General features: G+C 40.4%; 1 protein-coding gene across 2 annotated transcripts in view; it reads right to left on the bottom strand.

Annotated features, from left to right (window-relative positions):
* The window catches only part of CCDC7 (coiled-coil domain containing 7), a 263,556-nt gene that overhangs the window by 119,791 nt on the left and 120,071 nt on the right, over window positions 1–23,694 (bottom strand). For both annotated transcript variants that reach the window (XM_044928180.2, XM_044928181.2), the window contains 3 exons: window positions 22,084–22,191; window positions 16,102–16,200; window positions 12,146–12,256 (listed from right to left, as the gene is read on the bottom strand). In XM_044928180.2, the coding sequence (XP_044784115.2) occupies window positions 12,146–12,256; window positions 16,102–16,200; window positions 22,084–22,191 (318 nt within the window). The remainder of the gene's footprint in view (window positions 1–12,145; window positions 12,257–16,101; window positions 16,201–22,083; window positions 22,192–23,694) is intronic.

The following is a 23,694-nucleotide window of genomic DNA, read 5'->3' as shown; positions in this document are numbered from 1 at the left end:
TGTGAAGAAGGCTGAGCACCAAAGAATTGATGCTTTTGAACTGTGGTGCTAGAGAAGTCTCTTGCGAGTCCCTTGGACTGCAAGGAGATCCAACCAGTCCATTCTAAAGGAGACCAGTCCTGGGTTTTCATTGGAAGGACTGATGCTGAGGCTGAAACTCCAATACTTGGGCCACCTCATGTGAAGAGTTGACTCATTGGAAAAGACCCTGATGCTGGGAGGGATTGGGGCAGGAGGAGAAGGGGACAACAGAGGATGAGATGGCTGGATGGCATCACTGACTCGACGCACATGAGTTTGGGTGAACTCGGGAGTTGGTGATGGACAGGGAGGCCTGGCGTGCTGTGATTCATGGGGTCGCAAAGAGTCGGACATGACTGAGTGACTGAACTGAACTGAACCATAATGTCAGATGTGAAATAAACATTATGAGAACATTTTTAACTGATATACCATAAGGAAGCTGTTTCAATAATATTTCTGGACATTTTATATATGTGTGTGTGTGTTTAGATACGCACACACACACACACACACACACACACATATATATGGTCTCAAGTTTTCCTAGGTTATTTATACTATAGGCCAGTACAGGCTTATTTAACTAAAAATACAAATGAATATGTCCATGGTTCCTCATTACAACAAGTATGTAAATGTAAAATATCCTAAACCATATAAATTCTAAGGATAAAAATTCAGTTAAATAAACTAAGGTATATATTACCCACTGATTTATAATATAAATTATGGTAAACACTGTGGGACAAACAGCTGTACCTAGACCTATAATCTGAATGAAATTAATCTCTATATACTGACTTATAGGGATTTCTAGGAATAAAGTTAAGTTAAAAAAAAAAAAACTAAAAAGGGAAAATCTAGCATGTAAACTTTGGGTAAGGAAGAAAAAGAAATGAGAAAAAACAAGGAAAGATAAATAAATAGGTCAAACCCAGGAAAAGTATCATAAATCAATGTACTTGGTTGGGTACAAGATGAGAGGGAAGATTGAAAAAAGAAGGATAAGCCTGTAAAAATATCTCTTTGTACATTTTTTAACTTTTGGAAGTAGATTCATGCCCTATATATTTCAAAGTATAATTAAGCCATAAGGGTAAGAAGATGGAGTAGAAAGAAAAAGTAAAAGATATGAATCTGCTGAAAGCAAAATAAAAGCAGTAATTCATTGGTATGGTATTTAATATAAACCCTCACTGTTGGATATGGAAGTGGGGTGGGTAGGGGAAAGTCAATGACAGTCAAGTCATGAGATCATTTTCAAACTTGGCTATTGTCCTAACAGTATGTGCAAAGTTATTCTGAAACCATGTGTGAAGCATTACAGGATGGAGCAAATGAGTAATCATGCTGATGCTCTTTAGAACTCTAGCTACTGGGGCCCTGGGATCCATAAAATGGCAGGAGCCTTTTGTTTGGGGTTCCTTCAGCTGGGAGGCCACCCCTCACCTCAGTCTGCACTGATGTGGTCTGCCCCTTGGCAGGGGCTCTTCCATGGTGTGAAAGGGAACACAGTGGAGCTGGTGATCTTCCCTGTCTGATCTACAGCCTACACCCTGAGGGTAAGTGAATAATGAATGGTTCATTGTAACCTTGAGTTCAGTTGCTATGTTAATAGACCTATTCAGAAACTGGCATTTCTTTTCTCTCATTACCAAGTTAGCACAAGGAGCAGTGTGGTCAATGAAGCCCAGTGCTTGTGTGGAGGGAACACTTTGGGAAGTACCAACCAGCATGCAGGACATGGTGGCGAGGGAGCTACCAGAGACCCACAAGGCACTCTGCCAGCAGGGAAATGACTCTACTAAAGTTGATGCCACAGGGATGTGGAGAGTGCTACTGTGTTATTTCCAAAGTTTTCATCAAATTGAAGTTGACTTAAAATATTGTGTTAGTTTCAGGTGTACAGCATAGTGATTCACTATTTTTGCAGACTATAATTCATTATAGGTTATTACAAGATAATGAATATAATTCCCTGTGCTATATAGTACATTGTTGTTGCTTACCTATTTTATACACAGTAGTTTGTATCTGTTCATCCTAAATCCCTGATGCTGCTTCCCATCCTTCATCTCCCTTCTGATAACCACAAGTTTGTGTTCTATATATGTGAGTCTGTTCCTATTTTGTATACACATTTATTTTTTAGAATCTAAATATAAGTGGTATCATACAGTATTTGCCTGTCTCTGTTGACTTGTCTCTCTATATAATACTCTCTGGGTCTGCACATGTTGCTGCAAATAGCAGTATTTCACACTTTTCATGACTGAGTAATCTTCCACTGTATGCCTCATCTTAATCCATCATCTGTGCCTGGATTATTTGCATAAGCTTTTCAGTTCTGAAGTAGAACAACTGTCTATTCCCTTAGCCTCTGATTCACCTACCAAGATGCTCAATGACACATAGGCTTTGAGAAAATTAGAGAAGCAACTTGACAGCTACTAATGGGTCCAGAGACTTTGGAGGCCCTGCGTGCTGAATTGCACCCTGGAACCACTGTCAGCTTTAGCATGTCCTGGAACTAACAGTCTATGGGCAGTGAGTTATTGAGATTCATACTTTAATTAAAAACATACAAGGTCCTGAGGATTGCTCTGCCTAGCAACTTAGAGAAACATCAGTGAGTAAGGTAGTCTGCCTGCATGAAAAGGAAGTCATTTTATTAAACTAGGTGAGGGAGACGGTACACTGTAGGGCCTGTCACTGTAGAATGCACTGTATGATGTGCCAGTCCCTTATTGCCCAATGAGGTAGAGGAAAAGAGGGATCAGAGATGTGAGCACCTAGGACCTTTTCCCCTCCTTGGCTGAGTGCATGTTTGGCTCCAACAGAAGAGCCCTTACACTGGAATTCCCCTTGCCTTGAAAAACACACTTGGATCATCATTTGCAGAGGTTATTAAAGGCTCCATGAGCCACACTGGTGGTCTCTAAAGTCACAGGTGGAGTGAGGACATTAAAAATATTTCTGATAAGACTCATATTTCTATTTACTTTCCTTCAGGCCAACTTCACTGGTTTTTGAGCTCAGTTAAACTTACTTATAAGGTGATGTCTGTTGGTTCACAGCACAATGACTGACAAATTTCAAGACATGGGAAAAGTAGCTACCAACAAAACAGTACTAATTGACCACTGAACAGACCTAAAAATGCTAATGGACACCCACCCCTAGATGATCTAGTTAAAGATTTTCCCAAAGAAATCTCTAGGTCTAGTTCCTAACCAGTGGGGCCTGAAGGAGAATATTAACAGGCATTTTACCAAAGAGCTCCTAGTCAAGGAGTGGTCAATGGGTCCCAGCACACTTCCTCACTTAAGTCCAAATTGCGATGGCACCTGTAACTAATATTGACACAAATGCTCCTCCCTCTGCTCCAAGTGACACTGACGTGAGTCAGAGAAGCCTCCATTATTTTTATTCAAACTTCCCAGCTTTAAATCATAAGCAACATTAGGGATTAGGTCAATATTCCAACATCATCAGTGGTTATCTGAGCATGTGTGCCAAAGTCAGAACTCAAAGTAGGGAGCAGGGATGTTGTATTGTATTTCTAGAGTCATTTGGTGACTAGTGCAGAGGTGACCATGACCTCCAACACCAGATACTGAGGGAAAAAGACAACTCTCTCTGGTTGTTCATTGGAGGCCATCACTAAGGACACCCTAGGTCAAAGCCTACCTTGAGTGTATCCTGTCAGGCAACCACAGAACTCCATTTGCATGGCTTCCACTACTGAATGTTTGTTGACACAGATGTAGTTCTTATATGAGTGAACCTGCACTTACATTCAGCCTAAGCCCTGATGGGACCTGCTGCATTTAGGGGCAGTTTTCGGGGCACAGATAAGACTGAGAACCTCCAGACTAAACAGTGTCTCCTGTGTCTTATCCAACAAATTCATGGGAAGAAAAGATGTAACTGTTCTCATTGCTAAGCTTAATGAATAGAAATGTCCCTATAAGACTTTTCTCATTGGAATAACAACTTGATCATTGCACACAGCCTCACACACATGTTACTCACCGATTCTGGTAGATCAATGCTATAGTACAGCCCTGAGCCTTGATGGTACCCTGCCACTTAACTGACATACAGGTGATTCTCCAAAGTAAAGGTACTCGAAGTCCCAAACCTGATAAATCCAATATACTTTGTATGTACTTTGTATGCATTCATCTGCATACAAGTGATCCCAGTCAGTTTAAGCTTATATAGAAGGACTTGCGATATCTTACTACTGTCCTGCACATGGCCACCAAACAGCTCCAGTATCTGTAATCAGTGCACAGGTCATGATTTCTAAGTGGCCTTGCTCTTACAGAGAGGAATAGTTTTCACTCAAGCGGACCCAGACAAGGACACACACAACAAGCACTAGATGCCCTGTGGACCCACCAGTGGCTCTTGGCTGGGCCATTAGTACACACACTTATGTACCTGGTACCCTATTGAAACTCCCGAGTGTGATCTCCAAGAGGCACACCATAACCTTGGGCTATTCAGTTCCAACAAATGAAAAGAAGCCCAGCAGTTAGTGGGACTCTGCAACCACTTGCACTAGAAGTTACCTAGGAGCAGTCTTTGATGAAACTGATCAATGATGTTACCAAAAAGGCTGTTTCATTTCAGTGAGGATACATCAAAGAGGGTACCCTAAAAGCCCTCCAACATGCCTCTTATATCAGAAACATCCCTTTCCGCTGGAATTTATGGCAAAAGACCCCTGCCACACGTTTAGAAATCCACTGGGCTTCTGTTCCCATAGCCACCTGGAGTTGGCTGAAAGGCTCACAGCTCTGGAGAGACAGTTATTCACCTGCTCTTGTCCTTGAGGCATCCATCTTCTAGTCACAAAATAGTATTAAGGACAGAAATTCCAACAAAGGCGTCAATATACTTGCTTTTTTTCCTCTAATTATCTCATGGTACTCATACCTTAGTGAAAGTATAGAATTTCTATAAAATTTATGCTCAAAATATATAATATGAACCAAAATAAAAACATCTTCTAATGAGTTTAATTAAAGCAATATAAAGCTTTTTGCAGCTTTTGCACTTACTACTAAGCCTTTCCCCTTGGTGAAAGCTTGGTTTCTTCACTTGAGTCTCTGATTTTGACACTGAGCCTTGATGTACAGGCATGCCATTTCCATCTGGTACTTCACCCTGAGCTACATAAAGAATTCAGCCCACTAGATAAAAAAAAATCTACTGGGAAATCCCTACATGGCAAATTTATACATGTGAACTATGGCAGTTTCTCCCAGTTTATGCAGTTATCATTAGATAACTATAATGTGTGATCTGTTATGAAAACTATGAGAAAAGTCTAAAAGAGAGTGTGTGGAAAGCATTTTATTGTTATTAATATTCCTAGATTTCAAACACTAGTTGCTCTTTTTCTGAGTTTTCTTAATATTTTCTGTTAATACTAGTTTGGTGCAAAAATAATTGAAGTTTTAAGTTGAACTTTGCCATTTGATACTGGAATACATTCTTAAATAAATGTGGCTACATTATATATCATTTTAATGTGCATTTCTCACTTTATTCTTTTTTGGAAATGACATGCTATTTATTTTGTATTTATTTTAGACTATAGAAATTATGTTAGACAGAAAGCAAATTCAAACAAAGTGCAATTGTGTGGTAGTTTGAGCATTCTTTGGCATTGCCTTTCTTTGGGATTGGGATGAAAACTGACCTTTTCCAGTCCTGTGGCCACTGCTGAGTTTTCCAAATTTGCTGGCATATTGAGTGCAGCACTTTCACAGCATCATCTTTCAGGATTTGAAATAGCTCAACTGGAATTCCATCACCTCCACTAGCTTTGTTCGTAGTGATGCTTCCTAAGGCTCACCTGACTTCACATTCCAGGATATCCGGCTCTAGGTGAGTGTGAGTAATCACACCTTTGTAATTATCTGGGTCGTGAAGATCTTTTTTGTACAGTTCTTCTGTGTATTCTTGCCACTTCTTAATATCTTCTGCTTCTGTTATGTCCATACCATTTCTGTCCTTTATCGAGCCCATCTTTGCATGAAATGTTCCCTTGGTATCTCTGATTTTCTTGAAGAGATCTCTAGTCTTTCCCATTCTGGTGTTCTCCTTTATTTCTTTGCATTGATCGCTGAGGAAGGCTTTCTTATCTCTCCTTGCTATTCTTTGGAACTCTGCATTCAAATGGGTATATCTTTCCTTTTCTCCTGTGCTTTTTGCCTCTCTTCTTTTCACAGCTATTTGTAAGGCCTTTTCAGACAGCCATTTTGCTTTTTTGCATTTCTTTTTCTTGGGGATGGTCTTGATCCCTGTCTCCTGTACAATGTCACAAACCTCCATCCATAGTTCATCAGGCACTCTATCAGATCTAGTCCCTTAAATCTACTTCTCACTTCCACTGTATAGTCATAAGGGATTTGATTTAGGTCATACCTTAATGGTCTAGTGGTTTTCCCCACTTTCTTAAATTTAAGTCTTAATTTGACAATAAGGAGTTCATGATCCTGGCCACAGTCAGCTCCCGGTCTTGTTTTTGCTGACTGTATGGAGCTTCTCCATCTTTGAGATGCTTATTGATAAGGTAAACTCCTTATTGATAAGGCTGATATAATTTAATTTACAGATGGGTCCTACTTAAAGGATGAACAGGGACCTTACTGAACTGGATATGCAATAATGTCCACAACGGACATAATTAAAAACTTTTATTTATCAGAAACAAAGGCAACATAACAAGCCAAATTAAAACTCTTAACTCTAGCTTGTAAACAAGCTAAAGATCAGGATAACAAATATTTATGTGACAGTCACTATACTTTTGAAATGGCACATAATTTTGGAATGCTATTAAAACAATGAGCTTTTTAACCTCCTCAGGAGAACTTTAAAAATCTTTTGTAATATAGGTGCCAAAACAGTTAGCAATTATTGAAACAATAGGGCACTCATTCGAAATCTGACACTACAGAAGCTAAAAGAAATAAGCTTGCTGATGCTGCAACAAAACAGGCAGTTTTAAATATTAATCCTGTCCAGTCTTGAAAATGTCCACTTCTCTCCATTAACCTTGATAACCAAATAAAAGATTTCTTTATACAGGCTCAAGAGATAACCACTAAAGAAGATAAACAGATAACAACAACAGAACTAGGGAATTTTGACCCAGCTACACAAATACAGTTTAGATCGAACAAAACAAACACTATCTAATGAAGCCTAACTGCCATTACTCCAATATGTACATTCTTTAACACACTAGGCTTTTAAGAAAATGATTTAATGGGAAAAATAATTTTGGAAATTTACACCCATGATGGTTCAAAGGAAATATATGACATTATGGACAGGGTTTTACTGAGACACTTAAAAAAACTACTAAGTACTTTTATATTGAGTGCCCATGTAAAGGATAATGAATTACAATCTAGAGATTTTATTACAAAGGACATCAAATAAAAGATTATTTACAGACACAATGAAAAAAATCTTATCAAGTATTAGTAACTAATCTATATGAAGCCAAACTGAAAGACATTAATTCATAGATTCACATCTCTCATTTTGAAAAGGCCTTCCACCTGAGTGGACTTTGACCCCTGTTCCTAGCACCTGCCTTCAACTAAGCCAAGCATCACTAAGCTAGGAGAAGAAAATAACAGTAACAGACAGCTGACCCATGAGTCTGGACCAGGCTTGAAAGACCCATTCTACCAATTCAATTGTACTGCTGACCAAAGGTCAGTCTGTCTATTAAAATTAAAAGTTGTTGTTTAATTTCTAGCTATTTTGCCCCAATGTTTAGGATGGAAATAAAACTCTTTGGTAACACTAAGTATAACTGCTGCTGCTGCTAAGTTGCGTCAGTCGTGTCTGACTCGGTGCGACCCCACAGACGGCAGCCCACTAGGCTCCGCCGTCCCTGGGATTCTCCAAGCAAGAACCCTGGAGTGGGTTGCCATTTTCTTCTCCAATGCGTGAAAGTGAAAAGTGAAAGTGAAGTCGCTCAGTCGTGTCTGGCTCTTCGCGACCCCCATGGACCGCAGCCTACCAGGCTCCTCCGTCCATGGGATTTTCCAGGCAAAAGTACTAGAGTGGGTTGCCATTGCCTTCTCCATAATTATAGCTATTAGGGGCAAATTAGCTGACTTTTGGATTTTTATCAAATTCCTTGATCAATACAAGGCCAACATAAGCCTCTCATAAATCTCGTCACTGACTCTTCAGATGTTCCTCTAATCTATAAAATGATTTCTCATAAGCATATCCCTCCATGTTTTTGTTGTTCAGTTGTTAAGTCGTGTCCATTTCTTTGTAATCCCACGGACTGCAGCATTCAGGCTTCCCTGTCGTTCACTATCTCCCAGAGTTTGATCAAATTCATGTCCATTGAGTCAGTGATGCCATCCAACCATCTCATTCTCTGTTGTCGCCTCCTCCTCCTGCCTACAATTTTTCTAAGCATCAGGGTTTTTTCAAATGAGTCAGCTCTTCCCATCAGGTGGCCAAAGTACTGGAGCTTCAGCTTCAGCATCAGTAATTCCAATGAATATTCAGGATTGATTTCCTTTAGGATTGACTGGGTTGATCTCCCTTGCTGTCTAACTGAGTCTCAAGAGTCTTGAGCACCACAATCTGAAAGCATCGGTTCTTTGGTGCTCAGCCTTCTTGGTGAACTCAGGCCCAACTCTCACATCTGTGCGCACATGACTACTGGAAAAACCATAGCTTTGACTATATGGACCTTTGCGGTAATGTGATATCTGCTTTTTAAAACACTGTCTAGGTTTGTCATAGCTTTTCTTTTAAGGAGCAAGCATCTTTTAATTTTGTGGCTGCAGTCACTGTCTGCATTGATTTTGGAGCCCAAGAAAATGGAACCTGACACTGTTTTCACTTTTTCCCCATTTATTTGCCTTGAAGTGACAGGACTGGATGCCATGATCTTAGTGTTTTGAATGCTGAGTTTTAAGCCAGCTTTTTCACTCTCCTCTTTCACTTTCATCAAGAGGCTCTTTAGTTCTTCTTTGCTTTCTGTCATTAGAGTGGTATCATTTGCATAACTGAGGTTGTTGATACTTTTCCCAGCAATCTTGATTCCAGCTTTCAGTCATCCAGCCTGGCATTTTGCATGATGCACTCTGCATGTAAGTTAAATAAGCAGGATGACAATATACAGCCTCGATATATTCCTTTCCCAATTGTGAACCAGTCCGCTGTTCCATGTCTGGTTTTATGGCCACTGTATACATGTACCACAACCGTTTTTATCCATTCATGTGTCAATGGACATCTAGGTGGCTACCACGTTCTATGCTGTGCTTAGTCGTTGTGTTGTATCTGACTCTTTGTGACACTATGGACTGTAGCCCGTCTGGCTCCTCTGCCCGTGGGGATTCTCCAGGCAAGAAGCTATTACAAATGGTGTTGCAATGAACATTAGGGTACATATGTCTTTTTCAATTATGGTTTCCTCAGGGTAATTGCCCAGTAATGGGATTGCTGGGTAATATGGTAGCTCTATTCCTAGTTATTTAAGGAACCTCTATACTGTTCTCCACCGGAGAAGGCAATGGCACCCCACTCCAGTACTCTTGCCTGGAAAATTCCATGGATGGAGGAGCCTGGTAGGCTGCAGTCCATGGGGGTCGTGAAGAGTCAGACACAACTGAGCGACTTCACTTTCACTTTTCACTTTCATGCATTGGAGAAGGAAACGGCAACCCACTCCAGTGTTCTTGCCTGGAGAATCCAGGGACAGGGGAGCCTGGTGGGCTGCCGTCTATGGGGTCGCACAGAGTCGGACACAACTGAAGCGATTTAGCAGCAGCAGCAGGATACTCTTCTCCACAGTGGCTGTATGAATTTACATTCCCACCAACAGTGCGAGATGGTTCCCTTTTTCCACACCCTCTTCAGCATTTATTGTTTGTATATTTTTTGATGATGGCCATTCTGACCGGCGTGAGGTGATCCCTCACTGCAGTTTTTATGAGAACATTTTTAATTGGTATACCTCAAAGAAGGTGTTTCAATAGTATTTCTAGACATTACATAATAATACACACACAGATATATATATATATATATATAAAAGTCTCTTGATTTCATAAGTTATTTATACCTTATGCCAACACATGTTCATAGAATAAAAAATACAAATGAATGTGTACACAGTTATTCATGTACAATGTATTGGGTTTGCCAGAAAGTTCAGTCTGGTCTTTATGTAAGATGTTATGGAAAGACTTGAATAGATTTTCTGGTCAACTCAGTATTTAGAAGTGCAAAATATTCAAAACCATAAATATATTAAGGGAGAGAATTAGTTAAATTAAGGTATGCATTACACACTGTGGTATAATATAAATTATGGTAAATACTGTGGTTACAAACAGCTATATGTAGTACTATACTCTGAATGAAACTGAACTCTATATAATGACTTGGAGGGATTTCTAGAAATAATATTAAGTAAAAAAACTGGAAGAGGAAAACTAATATGCAAACACTGGGTAATAAAACAGAAATGAGAAAAAATAAAGGAGAGACAAAAAATAGAGAAAAGATAGGAAAACTATCACAAAACAATGCACATAGATACCTACAAGAAGAGAGAAGACTGAGAAGCCTCTAAGCATACTGCTTTGTATATTGTTAACTTTTGGAAGTAGTTTCATGCTCTATGTATTTCAAAATAAAAATTAGGCCAAAACAAATAAGATGATGGAATGGAAAGAAAAAGCAAACTTAAAGAATTGAAACTACTGCAGGGAGAATAAAAGCAGTAATTCCTCAAACCAGTATTTACTAAAAACCCTGTCTTGGACATGGAAGTGGGGTGATTTGGGGGGAGGTGGACAACAAACAAGTCATGCAATCATTTTATAACTTGATTTGTTTTAGTAATGGTATATTCAGAGCTATTCTGAAACCATTTGAGAAGCATTACAGGATTAAGCAAATGAGTAATTGTACCAATGCTGTTTCAGAACTCTAGCTACCTGAGCTGTCATGTCCTGCACGTGGCCACCACACTGCTCACATATCTGTTAGCAGTGACTGTGTCTGTGTGTAGGACTGTGTTAGTTGCTCAGTCATGTCTGACTCTTTGCGACCCCACGAACTGTAGCCTGCCAGGCTTCTCTGTCCATGGAATTCTCCAGGCAAAAATACTGGAGTGGATTGCCATTCCCTTCTCCAGAGGAACTTCCCAACCCAGGGATCGAACCCTGGTCTCCTGACTCATAGGCAGATTCTTTACCATTTGAGCTACAGAGAAGAGGTCACCAATTTTAAGTGGCTTGCTCCTACAGGGAGGATTAGTTTTCACTCAGCTAGCCCTCCCACCACAAAGGACACCACCCAACAAGGACTAGACATTGTGTGGATCTACAGTGGCTCCTGGCTGAACCATCAGTACACATGCTTAGTTACCTGATACCATAGTGAAATTCCTGGGCATGATCTCTAAGGGGCATGAATTCTCATTTCAGAAGACAAGACCTCTGAACTTGGGTGATTCAACTCTGACAAATAATTGGGCCCAGCAAATAGTGTAACCCTTTTGACCACCTGCATTCTCCTTTGCCCAAAGAGAGTCCTTGATGAAGCCAATCTATGTGGTTACCAGAGAGGCTGCTTCATTCTAGAGAGGATACAACCAAGAGAGTACCCAAAAGGCCCTCCAAAAGGCCTCCTGACCATCATCAGATGCTTGATTTACAGATCTCCAAAACATCTGTTTGCTAATGGAGACTATGGCACAAGGGCCCTATCATGCATAGAGGCATCCATTGGGCTTCTGTAGTTATAAATACTGGGAGCTGGCTGAATGGCACACTACTTTGGAGATATAGGTATTAACCAGCTACTGGGCGTTGGGCCATTCATCTTCTGGTCACAAAATGCTCTTAAGGACAAAAATTTCAATCAAATGGTATCAGTATTTCTGCTTTTCTCTCTAGGTATCTCATGGTATCTGATTTTAGTCAAAGTGAAATATTTCAATATGAATATATGCTCAACAAATACATTTTCATAAACCAAAATAAAAACATCTAATGAGTTTAATTTTAAACAATATAAATTTTTCTGTAGTTTTTGCACTTACTAGTAAATCTTTCCCCTGTGTGAAAGCTTTCTTTCTTCACTTGAATCTCTGATTCTGACATTAACTCTTGATGGTCAAGCATATGATTTCCATCTGGTACTTCATCTTGAGCTACAAAAAGAGAAGAATTTATCAACTAAATAAAAATAAAGATCTATGGTGAAACGTTTAGCTTACAATTTATAAAATGAAAATAGCAGCAGTTATCTCATTTTTATGAAGTTAAGAAGAAAATCACCATATTGTGAAGTCTGCCATGAAAACCATGAGAAGTCTTAATGAGTGTGTGTGAGAGTGTGTGTGAAAGGTACTTTACCATAAAAATAATACTCGTGAAATTCAAATGTGTTTTATGTCAAGTTTCTCATTTTCTGAGTTGTCTCAATATTTTTAGTTAATATAATTCAATAGACCAAACAAAGAAATACATATGTACAAGGTTATTCATAGCATAATATTTGTAACTGTAAAATATTAAAACCACTTAAACATAAAGCATAGGGGACTGGTAGGCTAAAGTATCATATGTAAAGTATAAAAATATAGACTGTAGGGTTCAATGTGCATATGGAGCTGTACAAACAAATATAAAAGGAATGATAAAGATCATGATGAAATGATTGGGAAGCATCTCCAGGATACAGTGCTTAATGGTAGAGGGGGAACCTAAAAGAGAGAATACCAAGTATGGTTTAAGAAAGAAGGAAGGAAAGAAAGAATAAAGGAAATTTGGAAAAAAAAAAAAAGATGATGAAAGATCCTTATTTTTAAAACAAGAAATACAGGAAATGTAAATCAAAAACAATATACTGGGTCACAAGAGTCCCTGCAGACATGGCTGACTTGAGCCATACCCAGTAACTACTCTTTGCTCTCATGCCGTTCTGACAATGATGGATACTCCATGATATAGCCAGGTTCTGAGATTCAAGTCTAATGAAAAATAATCCAGGTTTCTCAGTTTCACTTGACCAGCAACCTGAGGAGGATTTACTCCTGTTTTTTATTTTATTTTATTTATTTTTTTTTAATTTTATTTTATTTTTAAACATTACAATATTGTATTAGTTTTGCCAAATATCGAAAAGGATCCGCCACAGGTATACATGTGTTCCCCATCCTGAACCCTCCTCCCTCCTCCCTCCCCATACCATCCCTTTGGGTCGTCCCAGTGCACCAGCCCCAAGCATCCAGTATCATGTATCAAATCTGGACTGGCAACTTGTTTCATACATGATATTATACATGTTTCAATGCCATTCTCCCAAATCTTCCCACCTTCTCCCTCTCCAATGGAGTCCATAAGACTGTTCTATACATCAGTGTCTCTTTTGCTGTCTCATACACAGGGTTATTGTTACCATCTTTCTAAATTCTATATATATGCGTTAGTATACTGTATTGGTGTTTTTCTTTCTGGCTTACTTCACTCTGTATAATAGGCTCCAGTTTCATCCACCTCATTAGAACTGTTAATTTAGTGAGGGAAACAGACACCTTGCTGGCTGTGTCTCAACAGAACCCCTGGTTCTGAGTTTCCTGACAGGGGCCACTGTGTCCAAGGAGGACAAGGGAGGGGATGAGGAAGAAAAGACACAAACACCTGAGACAATCTCCTTCCTCTTCTGGCTGACATTTGGTTTCTGAAAACTTCTGCCCACACATGGTGAGCTCCTTGCCACTGGAAACCCTGTCTAGTTCCCCAGCAATGGAGGGTCAAGGAAGGGATGGATGGACTCTCCAGCACACATCTTGTGCCAGGAAGTGAGCCATGGTGGCCAACACAGCCCCATGAGACTCAAAATGGTGATGAACTTATTACTAATAACGTGCTCTCCACAGTGACCTTAAGATGAATCTGACAACTCTATTTTTACCCAGAATACTTGGCTTTTCCAAATAAGCAAGATTAGAGATTCTAGTCCCCAAGACTGGCTTCTAGTTTACCAAGGACTGTTATCTTCACAACTCTGACACCAGGATGAGAGGAACACAAGTAATGCATTTTGACCCTTACTTAAACCTGACCATGGTGTGGGTGCTTTTAGACATCATAAACTTCTATTTCATAGCTCCCACTGCTGAATACATAATTGCATGCATGCTAAATTGCTTCAGTCATATCTGACTCTTTGCAACCCCATGGACTGTAGCCTGCCAGGCTCCTCTGTCTGTGGCATTCTCTAGGCAAGAATACTGGAGTGGGTTCCCATGCCCTCCTCCCGGGATCTTCCCAATCCAGGAAATAAATCTGCAGATCTTGGCTCTCCTGCATTGTCAGACAGGTTCTTTACCATTTGTGCCACCTGGGAAACCCTGAATATATCATTGCTGCTAAGTCACTTCGGTCGTGTCCGACTCTTTCTGACCCCATAGACGGCAGCCCACCAGGCTCCCCCGTCCCTGGGATTCTCCAGGCAAGAACACTGGAGTGGGTTGCCATTTCCTTCTCCAATGCATGAAAGTGAAAAGTGAAAGTGAAGTCTCTCAGTCGTGTCCGACCCTCAGTGACCCCATGGACTGCAGCCTTCCAGGCTCCTCCGTCCATGGGATTTTCCAGGCAAGAGTACTGGAGTGGGGTGCCATTGCCTTCTCTGGAATATATCATTAGTACAGATGTATTTTCTATGTGAACTCGAACTCACATAAGCCCCAAGCCATGATGAGCACTGCTGTACTCAGGAGCATTTCAGTGGGGCACATGGAAGAATGCAAACCTACCAGACTACCAGTGCCTAGAGACATGTCTCCAGATCAACTACTAAGCAAAGGATAAACAAATGCTAGCCATCTTTGCTGACTTTCAGTAAGGCAAATGTCTCTGTGAGATTATTTCTCCATTCAGTTTAACTAAGTAAACCTTTGCAAAGAGTCTTGCATGCCTGGACTGGACTACAGAACTACTGTACTAGAGCTCAGTGCTGTGGTACAGATCAGGACCCTGGCCTTACCTGACATTGTGACTGTCCTAGAGGCTCTTGCCCCAGCTGAGGGAATTAGGTATGAAGGAATTCATGTTGCAAATGCTCCTTCAATGTCTCTGTCCACACAGATGATATGATCAGTTTGCTTTTTGCTTAAAAGGTTGCAGTACACCTTTAATGTCCTTGCATAAGGCCAAGTGCAGGAAGAAGTCCCATTCCCAGATGGGGCACTGGGCTTCCACACTATTGTTGACATCCTCATCCTTCTGGTGCATCCTGGCATGTGTATCATCCCACAAGGCCAGATGCTATGTTGACCATGATTAGCGGCATAGCAGGGTCATTAACAGAAGCATGGACAAGGACCTTGTGGGAAAGGGCAATACACATTATTCTAGAGATATCTTCCAAAATTTGTCCTGTCAGTCACAACAAATGAGAGCCCCACAAAACTCTGTGGAACTATTCTGCTACTGGCACTCTTATATTCCCTCAGGGGCCCTGATTGCAACCATCTACTAAGTTCCAGAAAATATACTTGCATAAGAAAGGATCTCAACTAATAGGACGGTCAGGAGGCAAACAAAAAAACGTTCCCAGTCACATTTTCCCTTGAAACTTCTGGTCTGATTTTGAGATAAAATTCTCAGCACTTCTCTGTTCATCAGTTAGTCTTTGGAAGATGGCAATTCCACAGGACGGGATTAATCTGGGACTCTCTATATCTAACTTCCTGGAGTAGGGTGAAAGGTACATACCTCTTGAAGACAATTATGTGCCTTTTATTGGTTTGGTGGATACTGAGTGCATGACCCATGACTAAGAAAAATACTACAATCAGAAATATTGACCAAGTATTTCACAACTTTAGTTTTTATCCTCTAGTTATCTTAGGATATTTATACATTAGGTCAAAGTATAAAATATCTACTATATATATGTATACACACACAATTTATGAAGCAAAGAATAAGATCTTTGGCTGTAATTAATTTTAAATAATTTAAAGTTATCTGTAATTAGTATACTTACTGTGTTTTTTCTCTTTTTGTTGCTTTACCGTCATTTGGCTTTTTGACATTGATTCTTGATGGTCATGCATAAGATTTGCATCTGATATTTTTTCATGAGCTACAAGAGAGATATAGTTAGCCCACTGAAAAGAAAAATACATCTACTATGAAATCTCTACATATCAAATTCATAATAAGCAAAGAGAAATATTCTAATTTTTCTGATGTTATAGTGAAGTTACCATAATGCTAGATCTGATAACACTGTGAGAGGAGTTTTAATAGATGTGTTTTGAATCTTTCTCATTATCTTATAAATATTTCCAGGCATTATATATAGTTTGTATTTGTCTCTGTTTCTCTTAGGTTATTTATATTTTATAGATTGACATAGACTTCAGAGACCAACAAAACATGTGTACCATTTGCTAATTAAAGTATTGTTTGTAACTGCATATAAATGTTCATGCATGGGAAATTGGATAAACAATCTATGTACTATAAACTTTGTGAAGTGATGTGAAAGTCATTCAGTCATGTCTGACTCTTTGTGACCCCATGGACTATACAGTCCATGGAATTCTCCAGGTCAGAATACTGGAGTGGGTAGCCTTCCCCTTCTCCAAGGAATCTTCCCAACCCAGGAATCAAACCAGGGTCTCCTGCATTGCAGGCAGATTATTTACCAACTGAGCTATCAGGGAAATTCTATAAACTTTGTAAATTATGCTAAATAATATGGTACTCTCAGATGTATGTAAAGATGTAAAAGGAATCAAATGAATCTCTATAAACTGACTTGGAGGGATTTCAAGGAGATAATATTAAGAGAGGGAAAAAAAAAAACAAAAGGAGAAATGTATGGTACCTTTCAGATAAGGAAGATGGGGGAAAAAGGAAATAAATAAGAAAGAGGAAGGGAGAGAATTAGAGAGATAGTTACCTTTACAAAATGACACACAAGTGAGATAGAAAAAAATGTAACTGGTTACCTACAGGATGCAAGGGAGCAAACTGAGGAAGAAATGGTACTCCTTTAAGTATATCTTTTTGCATAGTATTTACTTTTGGAAGCAAGTTCAGGTTCCACATGTTTCAAAAATAAAATTAAAACAAAAAAGAGAAACTAAAACTGAAAGCAAACTTAGAGAAATTAACCTACTGAAAAAAACAAGTACTAATGCAAGTAACTCATCAATACAATATTTGACATATACCCTCATTCATGGGCAGAAGAGTGGAGAGATTGACAATATATAACAAAATATTTCCAGTAGGCTTTTTTTTCCATATGAATAGGCAAAACAATTTCAAAATAATTTTCAAAGTCTAACAAATGAGTAAATGTGTTATTTAGAGAGAACAGTCGCAGAGTGTGTGCATGTGTGCTAAGTCATTCAGTTGTGTCTGACTCTTTATGACTCTTTGGACTGTAGCCCCTCAGGCTCCTCTGCCCAAAGGATTTTTCAGGCAAGAATACTGGAGTGAGTTGTCATTTCCTTCTCCAGGGGATCTTCGTGAGCCAGGGATGAAACCTGCATTTCCTGTGTCTCCTGCACTGCAGGAGGATTCTTTACCCACTGAGCTATCAGGGAAGCCCCTTAGAAAGGAAATACACATATGAAATGAAAGAAGGCAGAACAAGTCCTGAGGGGGTGAAGCAGAATTGAAGATTTCCAAGATTTATCATGAATTCTAAACATGTCTATGCAGGTTTATATACACATATATAGGTATACATGCTAATGTACATGTATAAAATATGTACGTATGTGTAAATACATATATAAAAATGTGAACATACTTAAGAAACCTGACTCCAGTCTAGATCTTACATGTGATCTTTCAGGCAGAATCAGACAACTATAACGGCATTACCTGGAGTTAACTTTGGGGCTTCCCAGGTGGCGCTAGTGGGAAAAAATCCTCTTGCCAATGCAGGAGACAAAAGGGATACAGGTTCAATCCCTGGATTGGGAAGATTCTGTGGAGGAGGGCATGGAAACCCACTCCAGGATTCTTGCCTGGGGAATTCCCTGGACAGAGGAGCCTGGCAGGCTACAGTCCATGAGGTCACAAAGAGTCAGACGCAACTGAAGCAGCTTGGCACACATGCAGCACGTACCATGGGGAAAAGAAGTTTAACTCACAGAGACTTGATGCACAGCCAGTGCACTGCGGCCACTGGAGAAGCTGCAGTCATGGACACAGCCCTCCCTTCCCACCACTCACTTAAGCACACTGCATTCTTAGCTCAGTCACCATCAACTGGAAGCCTCAGTGTGGCGGTGGTAGGGGTGGACTTGATTAGGGCATTGTACTATTCCAGCACTGCCACTGACGGCATTACCTTATGCGAGATGGGTGAGGAGGGACTGAAGAAACTTTTCTCAGTTACGATTCAGTATTCAAGATGTTTCAGAGGATCCATAAATTACCAAGAGTCTTTTGTCTGGAGCTCCTTCAGCTGTGAGATGATACTCTTCTACATCTCATACCAAGTTTGCACTGGTATTAATACATCTAACCCTCACCTATAGCTGCTCCAAGTGGGGAAACAGAACATGGCTATAGCTTGGGCCCTTTCCTGCTTGAACTATTGCAGTAAGTGAGTAAACGTTTGTTACTTTTAGTTTGGCTTGCTATTTTAATTGGCCAACTCAAAAACTGGTCTCTCTCTCTCAGACAGCAAGCAAGGTAAATGAAGCTCAAAGCCTTTCAGAAGGCACACTTCGGGATGGCACACTTTGAGATGTGCTTAGTAAAGCTGTGGGACCTTCTGGGGTGAGGTGGGGGAGGGTACCACAGGAGCATTAGCAAGAGTCTGAACGGACCCTGGGGCACTGTGACAGCCAGGCCAGTGTGCTTTGGACAGGGCTAGCAACCACACAGGGTGCCTTAGGAAAGTGCAATTATATTTCTTTAAGCTTTTCAGTTCTGAGGGAGAACAGGATCTTTTCTCTAGACCTTGATTCATTAGCCAAGACACCTGCTGGGTCAATCAAATTAGATTCACCAGAGGGGCTCTGAGAAAGCTAGGGCAGCAATTTGTGCGCTACTGCTTATGGTCCTGGAGAAGGCAATGGCACCCCACTCCAGTACTCTTGCCTGGAAAATCCCATGGATGGAGGAGCCTGGAAGGCTGCAGTCCATGGGGTCGCTGAGGGTCGGACACGACTGAGCGACTTCACTTTCACTTTTCACTTTCATGCATTGAAGAAGGAAATGGCAACCCACTCCAGTATTCTTGCCTGGAGAATCCCAGGGATGGAGGAGCCTGGCAGGCTGCCATCTATGGGGTCGCACAGAGTCGGACACGACTGAAGTGACTTAGCAGCAGCAGCAGCTGCTTATGGTCCACTAGCAATGGGATGTAAAGCTGTGGGAAACCCTGCATGTCTAGCTGTACACACTAACTACTGTTAGCTCTAAATTTGCTCCTGGGACTGACAATGAGCTACTGAGATGTATGTTTTAACGAAAAAAAAAAAAAAAAAGAGAGAGAGAGAGAGAGCCATAGGATCACTGTTCCCAGTGGCAAAAGAAAAGAAACCTGGTAGTTTGCCTTCATACTAAAGGTATTAATCTTGTTAAACTTAGTGAAGGAGAGGGGCACACACACACTGTGCAGAAGGTACAAAATACCTTCTTTAGAGAGCCTTGACAGTAGTCATGTTGGCTGAGGAGGTGGAAGAAAAGTGGGGAATAAAAAGGGCATACATTTGAAACTCTCTCCTTCATCACTAGGGAATTATTTTGGATCTGACAGAATGACCAACCTGTGATGAGTTCTCTACCACTGAAAAACATGTTTGGATCATCACTGCAGAAATGATAGTATCCCTTTGTGCCACACTGGTGGTCCCAGAGTCTACACTGAGGACAGTGAGATATTTAACCAGATTTGGATTTCTTGATTCATTCATGCCACCCTTGCTAGATAACTATTGAGCTCAAATAAGCCTCCTCATAAGGTCAGGTTATTAGGAACTATACAATCTAGATATTGACTGACAGATTGTTGGACACGGAATAGCACCTACTGCCAATGTAGCAGTGACTGACCAACAGTAAAAACAATGTGAAAGTGGTAATCAGTAACCTATTCCTGAACAATCTAGGCCTGGATCCCCTGAAGAGATCTACCAGTGAATATCCAATATGAGATATCAGAGAGATAGGCTGATGGGATTACTACCAAGGAACTGAAGACCCACTGGATGCCTAGAAGGAAGCTGAACTAGTGTCCACCTAGAGATGACTCCTACAACTAATACAGGTATCACTGCTCAGTGCTTTCCACTGAATTTTGACATGAGTATTCTGAGAGCCCACCAACTTCTATCAAGAACTCTCTTGGACTTCCTTGGTGGCACAGTGGATGAGTGCCAATACAGGGGACACAAGATCGATCCCTGGTCCTGGAAGATTCCACATGCCGTGGAGCAACTGAGCCCATGCACCACAGCTACTGAGCCTGAGCTCTAAATCTGGTGAGCTGAAATGACTGAGCCTGCATGCTGCAACTACTGAACCCATGTGCCTAGGGCCTGTGGTCCACAACAAGAGTAGCCACTGCAATGATAAGCCCGAGCATTGCAACAAATAGTAGGCCCTACTCACTGCAACTGGAGAAAGCCCACTCAAAGCAAGGAAGATTCAGCGAAGCCAAAAATAAATAAATGTCTTAAAGAAAGAAAAGAAAAAAAGAACACTTTGCTTTCAAAAATGCACAAGACTATGAGTTAGACCAAGTCCCTATGTCCACAGTGGGAACATGAGGACAGAGTTCAGTATATTTCCTGGGTCTTTTGGATACAGTGGTTATATGACTATCATCTCAACTTCTGACACCAGAATGATGGAGAAACACACAATGTTCACCACATAAGGGAGAGAGATCTGGGTAAGCACCCCAGGCCATTGGGTCTGAGGCCATTACCAGTGGGATCCTTACCAGATCCAACAATAGGTGTGTCCCTTTAAATCACTACAAATTTCCATTGTTTTGGCCCCACTGATATACATATCATTAGTATAGGTTAACTGTCAGTGTGAAACCCTGCTATGTATTCCTGAGAGGAACTACCATACTTCCACAAGGCTAACAAAATTCTCTGAATATCTGTCATTAATGCAAAAGTGATGATATGAAAATGCTCCACCATCAAAGGGTGCAACAGACTTCCACTTTATTGATGACATTGTCTTTGGGTCCAACATGGGCACTACTAGACAAAGACTGGATGGATGCCCCACAGACCGACATATGGCAACTCTGTGGAGCCATTATTATGAACAAGGTAGTTACCTGGCACTCTTAATAAAATTCCTGAGCATGATCTGTAAGGGGCAAGATATCTCATTCCAGAAAACAGTGCCAAGCTTTGGTCCTCTCTATTTCCACAAATGAAGAGAAGGCCCAGAGACTGGTGGGACAACTAAGAGATTACATTCTCACATTCCTTATGTATAGTCTGTGATGACACTCATCTATAGGGTAAATAGAAAGGCCACTTCCTTTCCATGGGGTCATGACTAAGAGGATGCCATGGAGGCCCTCCAACAGGTCATCAGGCTGCCCTTCCCTGGCACCCTTCTAATCCCTATTTGTTCTTTGAGTTACAGAATTCAGCAGCATTTCTGTTTACCAGTTGGAGGCTGTGGCAGAAGACCACTGAAATAGGTCAGAGGCACCCCTTTAGGCTTTCAAATGCACATCTCTAAGAGTCAGCTGAAAGGTAAACATCCTTTGAGAGACATTTACTGGTCTATTATAGGGCCTTGGTAGATGCTGAGTGATTGACCTATGACCACAAAATCAGAAATACCAAACAAGAGATATGAATAATTTTGCCTTTGTTCTCTAGTTATCTTAGAGAATTCACACATTAAGTCTTCTATACAGCATATTTCAAATACATACTCATGAGCCAAAGAGAAATAATCTGATGAGTTTAATTAAAAATAAGTTAACATTATCTATAATTATTATACTTACAGCGGAGTCTTCTTTCTTTAGAAGGTCTTTGTTTCTTTACTTCCAGTTGAGTTTCTGACATTGACTCTTGCTCAAGCACAGGATTTTCATCTGGGACTTTATCACTAGCTATATAAACAGAGATATTTACTCCAATAAATGGAAAAATAGATACACTGTTTGATTCTATACTTTCAAATTACAAATGTATGTTAACATTTTCTCATATTTTAAAAAAACTAAAAAAACTATAGTAAATTATTATAATACTGGACTGATATGAAAATGGTAAGAACAGTCTTAATGATGTATACTGAAACTGTCTCATTATTTCATTCATATTCATAGGTTTCAAATATGTTCTGATTAGGTCTCCAGTTTCCTTAACACTATAGGTTAAAACATAGTCATAAACCAAACCACAAAATGGTATATGCACAAGATTATTCATCACAGCATATTTGCAATTACAAAATACTCAAAATCATGTATACGTGCAAACTGGTTCACCAATAAACCAAAGTATATACTATAAACTATGGTTTTTCCTGTGGTCATGTATGGATGTGAGAGTTGGACTGTGAAGAAGGCTGAATGCCGAAGAATTGATGCTTTTGAACTGTGGTGTTGGAGAAGACTCTTGAGAGTCCCTTGGACTGCAAGGAGATCCAACCAGTCCATTTTGAAGGAGATCAGCCCTGGGATTTCTTTGGAAGGAATGATGCTGAGGCTGAAACTCCAGTACTTTGGCCACCTGATGCGAAGAGTTGACTCATTGGAAAAGACTCTGATGCTGGGAGGGATTGGGGGCAGGAGGAGAAGGGGACGACAGAGGATGAGATGGCTGGATGGCATCACTGACTCAATGGACGTGAGTCTGAGTGAACTCTGGGAGTTGGTGATGGACAAGGAGGCCTGGCGTGCTGAGATTCATGGGGTCGCAAAGAGTCGGACATGACTGAGTGACTGATCTGATCTGATGGTATTATCAACTATGGTATACAGTATGGTCCAAACAACTGTGCACACAACTGTAAAGGAAATGAAAAAGACATCATAAACTAACATGGAGGTATTCCCAGTATATAAAGTCAAGTGAAATAAAAAACTAAGGATATCCAATACACTGTATTTTAGGACAGAACAAAAGAAAACCAAAAAAATTGGCAGTTACCTTTACAAAATGAAACATAAGGTAAATCAGAAAACAAAACAGTTTGTTACCAAAGACACTGCAGACCATGCTCACTGAATTACACTTGATGACTACTGTTAGTGCTGTTTGTCCCTGGCACTGGTAGATAGCCTACAATATAGCGAATTTTTGAGACTCATTTTTAATGAAAAAGTATCTAAAGCTCTCAAGATCATTTTGCCAGTGACCTGAGGAGACCAGTCAGACTGGGATACTTCTCCTCAGGAGGTAATTTCTGAGACTTGGTGAGGGGGTGTGTCACGACAGACTCCTTCATTCTGAGTGCTTTGACAGTGACCACTCTGCCCAAGAAAGAGGGACGACAATGATGTGAACACTTGATTCCCTCTCTCCCTCCCCAGCTTGTTTCTTAAGTTTGGCCCACTTATGATGAGTATACTAACACTTAAGAAGGTGATGCCTCATAAGCATCTGAT

Source organism: Bubalus bubalis, chromosome 14 (genome assembly GCF_019923935.1).
Source record: "Bubalus bubalis isolate 160015118507 breed Murrah chromosome 14, NDDB_SH_1, whole genome shotgun sequence".
In the NCBI taxonomy this organism is placed as follows: Eukaryota; Metazoa; Chordata; class Mammalia; order Artiodactyla; family Bovidae; genus Bubalus; species Bubalus bubalis.
This window is presented reverse-complemented; position numbering and strand designations above follow the sequence as displayed.